This window comes from Caretta caretta, chromosome 15 (genome assembly GCF_965140235.1).
Source record: "Caretta caretta isolate rCarCar2 chromosome 15, rCarCar1.hap1, whole genome shotgun sequence".
NCBI lineage: Eukaryota > Metazoa > Chordata > Testudines > Cheloniidae > Caretta > Caretta caretta.
Genome location: NC_134220.1, coordinates 24,659 through 35,876, shown reverse-complemented (window position 1 = coordinate 35,876; position 11,218 = coordinate 24,659). Strand labels below are relative to the sequence as shown.

General features: G+C 48.2%; 2 protein-coding genes across 2 annotated transcripts; one reads left to right on the top strand and one right to left on the bottom strand.

The window, feature by feature from the left end:
• Positions 1 to 1,007: 1,007 nt before the first annotated feature.
• Positions 1,008 to 6,496, bottom strand: DUSP18 (dual specificity phosphatase 18). The gene is made up of 2 exons (XM_075120144.1): positions 6,337 to 6,496; positions 1,008 to 1,832 (listed from the first exon to the last, which is right to left on the bottom strand). Exon 2 carries the CDS (start codon positions 1,774 to 1,776, stop codon positions 1,210 to 1,212), a length of 567 nt encoding a protein of 188 aa, XP_074976245.1. The 5' UTR covers positions 1,777 to 1,832; positions 6,337 to 6,496; the 3' UTR covers positions 1,008 to 1,209.
• Positions 6,408 to 10,475, top strand: C15H5orf52 (chromosome 15 C5orf52 homolog). The gene is made up of 3 exons (XM_048821922.2): positions 6,408 to 6,484; positions 7,672 to 7,780; positions 9,710 to 10,475. Exons 1-3 carry the CDS (start codon positions 6,408 to 6,410, stop codon positions 9,965 to 9,967), a joined length of 444 nt encoding a protein of 147 aa, XP_048677879.1. The 3' UTR covers positions 9,968 to 10,475.
• The last annotated feature ends 743 nt before the right edge of the window (positions 10,476 to 11,218 follow it).

The window sequence follows — 11,218 nt, the reverse complement described above, 5'->3', positions numbered from 1 at the left end:
AAAAATTAGAAGTAAATAGAAATAAAGAAATCCCCCCTGTAAAATCAGGATGGTAGATATCTTACAGGGTAATTAGATTCAAAAACATAGAGAACCCCTCTAGGCAAAACCTTAAGTTACAAAAAAGATGCACAGACAGAAATAGTTATTCTATTCAGCACAATGCTTTTCTCAGCCATTTAAAGGAATCATAATCTAACACATACCTAGCTAGATTACTTACTAAAAGTTCTAAGACTCCATTCCTGTTCTGTCTCTGGCAAGAGCAGCATACAGACAGACACAGACCCTTTGTTCCTCTCCCTCCTCCCAGCTTTTGAAAGTATCTTGTCTCCTCATTGGTCATTTTGGTCAGGTGCCAGCGAGGTTACCTTTAGCTTCTTAACCCTTTACAGGTGAGAGGAGCTTTCCCCTGGCCAGGAGGGACTTCAAAGGGGTTTACCCTTCCCTTTATATTTATGACAAACCCCATGTTTGCCTGTTTCCTGGTCCCATCTTCTCTCTGCACAGGCTAGCAGTGCTGCAGAGGCAGAACCTTGAGCCGTAGGAGGTTGTGGGTGTGGAAGTCACCAGGTTTTTGCAAGCAATTCCCTCAGATGATTAAGGATCTCTGAAGGGAGGAGTGCCTATGCATCCTCCAGCAGAAAGGCAGTGGGGGTAATGAGATGCAGAGGTGAAGGGAGAAGGCAGGGAATCCTTAAGCTTCTGGAAACAGGGATGCAGGGGACATCTCTAGCATCTCTGCAACACAGCAAAGGATTGGGCTTGGGGTCAGTTTTTCAGAACACTTCATTTCAATTCCTATTTAGAAAAAGAATAGTTGGCAACTTTCCCATTGTTCTGAGTTTCCGCTGGAATCTATCCCTGAGCGTGAACAGAGCCGGAGATGACGAACATCTCACAATGGTGGGATAAAAGGATGCTTTCTTAACACATACCAGTAGCATTCAGACAGCACCTAGAGCTCCTATCAGAAGTCAATACAAATGGGATGTGAAACCCAACAGTGTAGTTTAAATTTGGTTTTATTTATAATAAAAACCAGATAGCCCCATTCGTCTCAGTTAATCCCCTATACTTATACCAGCGGGGCAGTAAACCTCACTGGGCTGAAGAGTTTATTGTCCACGTTCCAAACTTCATCAAGCTTAGCTGCCCCTTTGTTTTCCCTCTGGGCTCCTTCATGAGATGTGGTAAACCTAGTTACAGTCAAAATGCTATCATTATTCTTACTTCATTTTCATAGAGATCCGGGATCAAACCCAGTGGAGAGTTGACCATTCGGACTGTATTGGTGCCGAAGAGTTTATACTCATACTGGACAAGCTGTCGCCAGAACCCATTGTTAGGTCTGATGATGGGACGGCAGGACTTGACCCAGGCATGAGCATTCGCGAGAGACATGGCATGGTACTTCATCAAATAGGCCAGACACAGGGCAGCTGACCTGCTGATGCCTGCAGCGCAGTGTAGCAGTGTCCGGCCTTGCTGTAGGTCCACATTATGGATCCTATCTGCCACGAGGTCAAAGTAATCGTAGAGGCGAGAGATGGGGGTGTCAGTTACAGGGATGTGCATGTAGTGAATGTCTGGATAGAAGGTGTTCACCACCTCCACAGACACATTGATGACAGTAGTGATCTGGCTGGCGAAGAGCAGGAGCTTGTTATTCGCAGCCGTACCATTGCTGAGGTACAGGCTACTGGTGATCCGGGACAGGCCATAAATGGACGGATGCCTGAATAAGATGGGAATAGTCCCCAAAACTGTATTCATTAAGGCAAACTTTATAAACCAGCTGCAATGGAGGGCTGCATCGTCACGCTCTTTGCCTAGGGAAAACAGAGAGAAGACACTTGGGAGACTGAAGGCAGTAGATTGCTGCCACCAAACTAGTAAAGGTGAAGTTTTCACGTGCTTTAAAAATTAACTAGATCTAGAATCATCCACGTTAAAGATGGGGAAGCCATCTTAGGCCTCATCCAGTCCAGCTCCCAGCCAATGCATGATCGCTTTATAAATGCAGAGTGATTCCATCTGATGTCACAAGTGAAGCGGGTTTTCACTCCTTTTCCAAGAGACTATTCCACAGCCTAATGGAGTTCACGCTCATGACAGGCAAGCTGCCAAACAAATCCAAGAGCACGTGCAGTAAGCACATTCTGTACCACAAACACCTGCAGCAAGCCTTAGCCTGACTTGCAAGGATGCCCTAGATGTCTACTAGGGAAGAGCATTGCAAGATTATGGACCGCGAATGGAGAAGGCCCTGTGCCCAGCCTTTCAAGACTGTTCTCTAGGGACACATCTAAACCCACCAACCCCAGCTACTGTATTAGAACAGTTACTGTATTAGACTCTCAACCTTTCCAGGCTACTGTAGCCCTTCAGGAGTCTGATTTGTCTTGTGTACCCCAAGTTTCATTTCATTTAAAAACTACTTGCTTACAAAATCAGACCTAAAAATACAAGTGTCACAGCACACTGTTAATGAAAAATTGCTGACTTTCTCATTTTTAGCACATAATTATAAAATAAATCAACTAGCATATAAATATTGTACTTACATTTCAGTGTATAGTCTATAGAGCAGTATAAACAAGTCATTATCTGTATGAAATTTTAGTTTGTATTGACTTTGCTAGTGCTTTTTATGTAGCTTGTTGTAAAACTAGGCAAATATCTAGATGAGTTGATGTACCCCTTGGAAGACCTCTGCATACCCCTAAGGGTACATGTACCCCTGGTTGAGAACTACTGTATTTGAATAAAGAAAAGGAATACTTGTGGCACCTTCGAGCCTCTAAGGTGCCACAAGTACTCCTTTTCTTTTTGCAGATACAGACTAACACGGCTGCTACTCTGAAACCTGTATTTGAATACAGGCTCTGTCTCAGGTAGACAAGTCCTTGTTGAACAATACTAAGCAGCCATTAAACAGGGCTCAGAATTAGCTCCATCCCCTCCTCCAGCTTTCACAACAAGTTAGAAATGTACAGGAGCCCACTAGATGATACTGAGCTATGGCCAAAAGGAAGGAAAAACCCAGGCCCTATATTGTACAGTGATAGAAACTGTGAGAGGGCTGGGCAACAGCATGAACCATTGGGGCCAGCCTTGCTTTTTCCAGCCAGGTGGAATCTACAGTGGGCAGCCTCATGCTTGGATATTTATATATAGGCTGGGCCGAATCTGAATTTTTTAAAATAATTTTGACAGAGATATATTTTTTAAAATTAAATGGTTACTGATTTAAATTTATGCATGAATTATGTGGGGGTCAACATCAAGCAGCATTATTCTTTGTATGTCTGTAACGTCTATCAGCTATGGAAATATTTTTTTTGTTGGTTTACGTATATAAAGTAAAACTGACATTTACTGATAAAAATCTAATCCTTCCAAGCCTATTTGTATAGTCCTATGTGGATGAAAAGGTTTATAGAAACATAAAATGATGTATTATGGGTTTAAAATTATGAGTTTAGGTTACAAACATGGGTTATATATTGACTGCAGTCAATGCTTGCAGTTTATTGGTTATGATCTTGGGTTATGTATAGGGTTAAGATTGGGTTGTGTGTTTCAGATATGTTACAATTTACACATGAGAGTTACACTTGTGGGTTAGAGTTACAAATATGGATTGGATTTGGCATAACCAGTTATAGGTTTCAGGTAAATGGTTCATTTTACATTCAGATTTCATAGTAGCAGCCATGTTAGTCTGTACCCGCAAAAAGAAAAGGAGGACTTGTGGCACCTTAGAGACTAACAAATTTATTTGAGCATAAGCTTTCGTGAGCTACAGCTCACTTCATCAGATGCATTCTGAGCTGTAGCTCACGAAAGCTTATGCTCAAATAAATTTGTTAGTCTCTAAGGTGCCACAAGTCCTCCTTTTCTTTTTATATTCAGAGTTATGGATTGCTGGTGAGAGTAAAGATCAGCATTAGGATTCATTTACAGATTACATGTTACTGTTGGTGAGTTAGGGTTACAACTATGAGAGTAAATGATAATTTGTAAAGTGCACTGAACTCCTCAAATGGCAGGTACTATGTAAGTTCAAAGTGCTAGTATCAGGATTTACACTCTCAGATGTTTACCTGCTCTTTTTTCCCCACTGACCCTTAGCAGAGCTGTGCATAATGACAGGTTTCAGAGTAACAGCCGTGTTAGTCTGTATTTGCAAAAAGAAAAGGAGTACTTGTGGTTAGTCTCTAAGGTACCACAAGTACTCCTTTTCTTTTAGCAGAGCTGGTTGCCTTTTGGTGCAGAAAACTGCTGTTTCTGCTTTAGGATTACACTCCTGCTCTGTCTCTATGAAAGTGTGGCAACTATAGGAGGAAACAGGAGCAGGGTGGCATGCTATCTCCTGCAGCGTAGGGTACTGCACCACAACTGAATTCAGAGTGCTTCAAGGAGAGGCCATTTCTGCATCCCAAAGCTACCGTTTGGCCATCCCTGCACAGCTGCAAGAACAGTCTCACAAGGTTACATAAAGTGCAAGGTGAAAGATAGCCAATGACCTCAACACATAATGCAAAATGGGGGGAAGTGGAGAAATTATACGGGTTACTTTGCTATCATTACAATCATTTCAAATCCTAATGCACCAAGTGATCCGACAGTGCTTAACAAACACACACAACGACCACTGTCCACAGCCTGAATGCACCCACTTCTGCGTCCACAATAGTTTAGGGCAAAAGGTGTAGAAAAATGGTGAGCTGAGTGTGTGTGTGTCTTTCAAGGAAGGGAACCTGTGGGAGTAAACACTGAAAGGCTTTGTAGAGCTTTGGCAGGAGGTGCGGAGGAATGAATGTTCAGGTTCCTGAGACTTGGAAATCCTGAAACTTAACAGGGCTATAATGAGGCTCCCCTGCCCTTTTCTCAATGGAGGCAGGCCCTGGCTCATGGGCAGGAAGCCTAGCAGGAGACTTTATTCTCATTTGTAACCTCTCTGTTTGAACACAGGACTCTGACCGACTCCGTGCTGTGAATACTTGTAACTTATCATTCTGCTTATAACCCAGCATGGTTATCGGTATAGTGGTTATGTCTAGCAGCCCCAGGCATGGCCCAGGACTCTGTGGTGCCCGGTGCTGTACAGCCTGCCCCAAGCGCTAGCACTGGAAGGCAGGTGGCTCAGTGGGTGCTGGGCACTGCCTGCCCCACGTGCGGGACAAGGGTGAGTCAGCCCTGCCCCAAGAGATGTGATGCTGGGGCTGTGCTGTACCTTCTGGCTCAGGGGTGGGCAAACTACAGCCCGCAGGCCGGATTCAGCCCACAAACCGTTTTAAGCCAGCCCATGAGCCACACCACATGGCTCGGTCCTGCTCTGGTGCTCCGGCCGCACCGCTGGGTCGGGGCCGCTCACATGGCTCTTGGAAGCTGCGTCATGGCCCCGCTTCGGTTCCTATGCAGTCCAATGATTCCCATTGGCGCTCCAATGGGAGGTGCGGGGACAGTGCCTGCGGATGGGGCAGCATGCAGAGCCGCCTGGCCGCACCTCCGCCTAGGTGGAGCTGGAGACGGGATATGCCCCTGCTTCTGGGAGCTGCCTGAGATAAGTGCCACTTGAAGCCTGCCTCTGAGCTCCTCCCCACGCCCCTGCCCCAGCCCTGATCCCTCTCCCGCCCTACAACCCCCTCGATCCCAGTCCAGAGCACCCTCCTACACGCCAAACTCCTCATCCCCAGCTCCACCCCTGAGCCCGCACAGCCTCCCGCAGCCCAACCCCAATTTTGTGAGCATTCATGGCCCGCCATATAAGTGCTATTCCCCGATGTGGCCCGCGGGCCAAAAAGTTTGCCCCCCCCCCCCCCCCCCCCCAATCTAGCTGGCGGCCAGCGTCCAAGCCGCTCCGCGGCGGGGAGCTCATGGCCGGGCCCGGCCGGCCCAACCCCCCTGGCTCCGCACAGAAATAACCCGTCGCGAAGGGGCTCCCGCAGCTGGGGCCTTCCGGCGACCCTGCTGGCGGCGGGCTGGGCCGGGGCCCCGGGAGGGGCTGGGAGGCTCCGGACCGTGGGACGCCCCCGCCCGGCTGCGCTCACCCCCCCGGGCCTGCACTCACCCCCCGTCCCCCCCGGCGCCACCTCCTGCCTCTGACCCCGACACCGCGCGGCTCCCCGGTCTCCGGGGCAACCGTCCACGGGGCCCGCGCAGGGACAATCGCGCCCCTCCAGCGCTGCGGGCGAGCCCGAGAACCACTCCCGGGATCCCGCACCTCGCCGAGCCCAGGATCGCCACCGGTGCCCCGGGATCCCGCACCTCCCGAGCCCCCAGTCCCCCCCGCATCGCCCCCGGGGTCCCGCCGCGATCGCCACCCACCAGACCCCTCTTCCCTGCGGCCCTTGTGACACGCCGGCCCCGAGGCAGCGGCTCGGCCCAGCCGAGCCGCGATGGAGGAGCAGAAGGTCTCGCGGCCCCGGGTCACCTTCTTCCAGCCCCGCGTCAACCAAGTGCTGGTGCTGTTCAGGTGCGGGCCGGGGCGAAGGGCACAGGGACCCCCCCACACTGCACAGGGAGCTCCGCCCCCCACGACCACCCCCTGGCAGAGGGACCCCCACTTTCTCCCTGGCACAGGGACCCGCCCACTTCACAGGGACTCCCGGCCCCCCACTTCTACCACCAGACACAAGGACCCTCCCAATTGCACAGAGACCCCCCTGCCTTCCACTTCTATCCTGGGGCACAGGGACCCCCTCGCAGGGACCCTCTGGCCTCCAACTCTCACCCCTGGGCACAGGGACCCCACGATCCTACTCTCTACCCCCCACTCTCATTCCCTGACACAGGGACCCTCGGCCACCCACTCACTCCTGGGCACAAGGGATCCCCCTAGCACAGGGACACACCCCTGCCCTGCACAGGGACCCTCCATCCCCCCACTCTTGCCCCTGGACAGGGAACCCCCGTCCCCGACACACACATAGGGGCACACCCCCGCCCCACATAGCGACCTCTTACCTCAGGCACAGGGAGGGAGCGCCCTGTTCCCCCCTCACCCTGGCCACAGGTAGTCCTTTTTCTTTCTCACCTTCCCTTGGGGACAGGACATCTCTCTGCAACATCTGTCCTCCTATTGACAGCCCTTTCCTGCTCTCAGTCTGAACACCCCACCACCCCCATTGGTACATCTCTGAGGGAGGTGTATTAGGGAAATGGGAGGGGAAAGGAGAGGATGCACTGTGTACTTTTTTGGGTGAAGGAGGCAATTGAGATAAGTGTATTGGCAGGGGCCAGGGGTAGGACTGAGCTGTGTGTTCACTGAGGGGCTGGGATGAGAGGAGAGAGCATCAGTGTATTTGGTGGCAGAAGGGACTAGACTACATGTTCTTGGGGTGAGGGTGTTGGTGGCTGGGCTAGTGTTTCTCTCTCTGGGGGATGAGAGAGCCTGATAGAAATCCTGTATACTGGGTGGAAGATTCGGTGTGACCTCTCAGTTGGAAGGCTCAGACTTTGGTGATAAATATCTGAGACCTAAAATACACGCCTTCGAGCCATGTGACGTCAGCAAAGAATGTGAACTCTTGAGTAAGGCAGGGTGACTCCATCACCGTGTGGTGTCTGGCTTGCGGGGCTGTGAACAGTAGGACTAAGCAAGCAATGGTATTGCTTCTCCTGAGCGGGAAAACTATAACAAAGCCCCTTTCCCCTCCTCAGTCTGTTCAATGGCAGTGAAGTGGCTGTGAAAAGGTTTTTGCCAAAGAGTCACTTATCCACGGTCATCATCCGTGACAACACCAGTGTCCAGCGAATTCAGGAGATAAAGGTAACGCTCACACCCCTTCTCTGGCATTTGGAGAGACCCCCAGCACAATGACTAGAGCAAATCAGGACCCTACCCCCAGCACACTGCACTCCTCTCTCTGAGCTAGAGGTGAAGGGTTCTGTAGCCCTGCTCCAAGGCACTGAGACATCTCGTCCCCAGAATAAAAGCATTGTTGACGTCCATTAGAAATTATCTGAAATGGCTCCTGGTCCAGGAGCCATAGTGAGAAAGAAGGTCTGGTTTCAAGTCGGAATCCAGTTGTCTTGCTGTGAAGGTTGGGAACACCATGGAGGCAACATTCAATTCCTAGTGTAAAAGGAAGGTTTGTTTGCTGCACCAGTGAGCCTTGCTGGTCATGTCTAGGGAAAGGTCTAGGGAGGTCTAGGTTGGATACTAGGAAAAACTATTTCGCTAGGGGGTGGTGAAGCACTGGAATGGGTTACCTAGGGAGGTGGTGGAATCTCCATCCTTAGAGGTTTTTAAGGCCCAGCTTGAGAAAGCCTTGGCTGGGATGATTTAGTTGGGGTTGGTCCTGTTTTGAGCAGGAGGTTGGACTAGATGACCTGCTGAGGTCTCTTCCAACCCTAATCTATGATTCTATAATTCTGTAACTTCTCAGTGGAGCCCCTTCTACCTTCTCTGCAGCAGAAGACATTGGGAGGCCACCTCTGATTATGGATGAGGCAGGATCTGAGGACCACCTTATTTATTATGTGTCCTATAAGTGCTGAGCACTTTGATCCCAATCCAACAAAGCACTGGAGCACATGCTTAACTGTAAGCGTGCAGGTAGTGTCATTGTCTTCATTGACATTAGTTCATGTGATTCAGCATTTTGTTGGATCAGGACAAACCTTGCAGGATCTCTACCCAAGGGCTCTCCTCGGGGGAGTGGGAAACAAGAGGGAGAGCGAGCATTTAGAATAAGGAGGCCATCGGCTTTTCATGAAGGCTCAGGTAGAGTGCTGATTCTCCCTCCTGGTCTTAAAATATGGGTGTTTTCTCATTGGCATGGCCTGTCTGGGAGTTAGTCCTATTATGGAACATTAAGACCATAGGGAATCTCTGTCCTCTGGGATGTTAGGGGGCTCAAGCTGGACAAGGAGTGATCAGCCTGTTCAAAATATCTGGGAAGAACGAGCAGTGCTTGTGATGCAGGACTGATACGTAAAGCACGGAGACCCAGCTCCTCAAAGATATCTCCAGTTAGGTGCCTTTGAGCATCTGGCCCTGACCACCCAGCTCCCTGAGAGTGGGAAATAGCCACAGCTGTCAGGCGTTTACAACATTTCAGCAATCAGTTCCCTCTTGTTTTGCTCCCACTTGGTTGTAGATAACACATTGATGAGCACATTAGAGATACCAGGGGAGATTACCTCATCTCTGCACTGCACAGATTTGGGTTCTTCTGTACTACTCAGGTTCTTGTCCCTATGATAGCAGAACAAGGATACGGATATTAAACAAGGAGTCTCTAAGGTGCCACAAGTACTCCTTTTCTTTTTGCGAATACAGACTAACACGGCTGCTACTGTGAAACCTAAACAAGGAGACTGGCCCTACACATACCTCAATGGCATTTCTGTCTGTATGCAAGGTAGTAACTTTTGAACACTGCATCCAGTCAATTCCAGAATGTCAGGGAGTGTTCTCGGCCTCAGTGGGCAGATCTCTGTTGATCCTGGTGAAACCCAGAAAAGCTGATAAGGAGGCAGAGGTACTTGACCAACCTTCCCAGGTCAATGTTCAGAGAAGGGTTATGCATTCGGAAGCCCTCTCGATCAGCAGTAAGGGAGTTACTGTGAAAGCCCAGGGAGTGGGGGAGGATCCTGGAGGACACATCTTTCCCCAAAGTCTGTCCCCACTTTGGAGCTTTTTTGAACCATCACTGGATCCTGTGCTGAAAATCACACATTTGTTGTCCTAAAGGTAAATCACTTGGAGGAGACAAGAAAAAAGAGCAGTCACTTTTATGAGCATTTAAAGAAGAAGTTCATGAGTGACCAGCAGACGAAGATATCGCGGTGGAAGAAGGAGTCTGATAAATTTGGGAAAATACTGGAGCTGATCAATCAGAGAACCAAGAACTTGGCGATCGCTTCTGCTAGTCTGACTATGAGGAGGTCCCAAGAAGGCAGCCAGAAAGCAATCCCCAAGAAAGAAGCAACCGTCATGTTTGAAAAATGATCCAGAGAGGCATTCATCCAGCACCCCTGTCAGGCTGTTTTCTTAGTTTCTAATGAGTTTCTTTCCAACATCTCTGACACTCAGTTTGCCTTTTTAGCAAAGAGGAGATGAAGAGAGTTAAAGCTAGTGCAGGGTCTTAGTTGTTTCAGCAATAAACTAATACAAATGAACTGAATAGCCATTCCCTTTCTGCTGCTTCTCTTGATAATCTGTTTTGAACAAGTACTAGTGATAAATCTCTCCTCGAATGATTCGCCAAAATGCTTTTCGATTCTGTGCTGGTGATTTGGAAGAAATCGGTTCTTGAAATATACTAAAAATGAGAAATTCATCTTTGAGCTGTGCAACAGATAAATTTGAAAGGGAATCTTCCTGAAAGCCCCGAGGATTCACTTCTCGTCATATGGTACAGAGCAGTTCGTGAAAATTACTCAATATGAGAAAGTCATTCGTAATCAGGTATCCTGATCTATTTCTCATGGAACCATCCACCAAAAACCAAGTCTATTATCTCTTCGGCATTTGGTAGAGATTTATGGTGAAAATTTCTATAAATGAGAAAGTTATAACTGATCCTTGCTATAAATGAATGACAAATGGAATCATCCTCCAAAAGCCTTTCAGATTCGCTCTTTGTGATTTGGTAGATATCAGTTCATGATTTGGTGGAAATTACTAAAAATGAGACTCTTATTACTGGTCAATGTTAGCAATTAATTACACATGGAATCATCCTCCGAAATCCTTTGATAATTAGCTCGTGGTGATTTCGAATAAAATCGGTTTGTGAAAATTACTAGGAGTGAGAAAATTCATTCCTCATCCATCTTCTGATAAATTTCCCATGGAATCATCCACCGGAAAAGCAACTGCACTCTCTCTTGGTGTGTTGGAAGAGATCGGTTCATGCAAATTACTCAAAGTAAGAAAATCCTTATTTACAAGTACCTAGTGGTAAAGACTCCAGCAATCCAGATTCTCTCCTTGTGAGTTTGTAGAGATTGTTTCATGAAAATTACTAAAAAATCAAACATTTATTACTGATCACTGCTAGTAATTAGAACCTCATGGATTCATCCTCCAAAGACCTTTTAGATACTCTCCTGGTCATTTGGTAGAGATGGGTAGTGTAAATAGCTAAAAATGAGACATTCATTACTAATCAGATGTAGCCGTTGATGTCTCATGCACTCTTCCTCGAAAAGCCATTCGTATTCTCGCCTGATCATTTGCTAGAGATCTGTTCAAGAA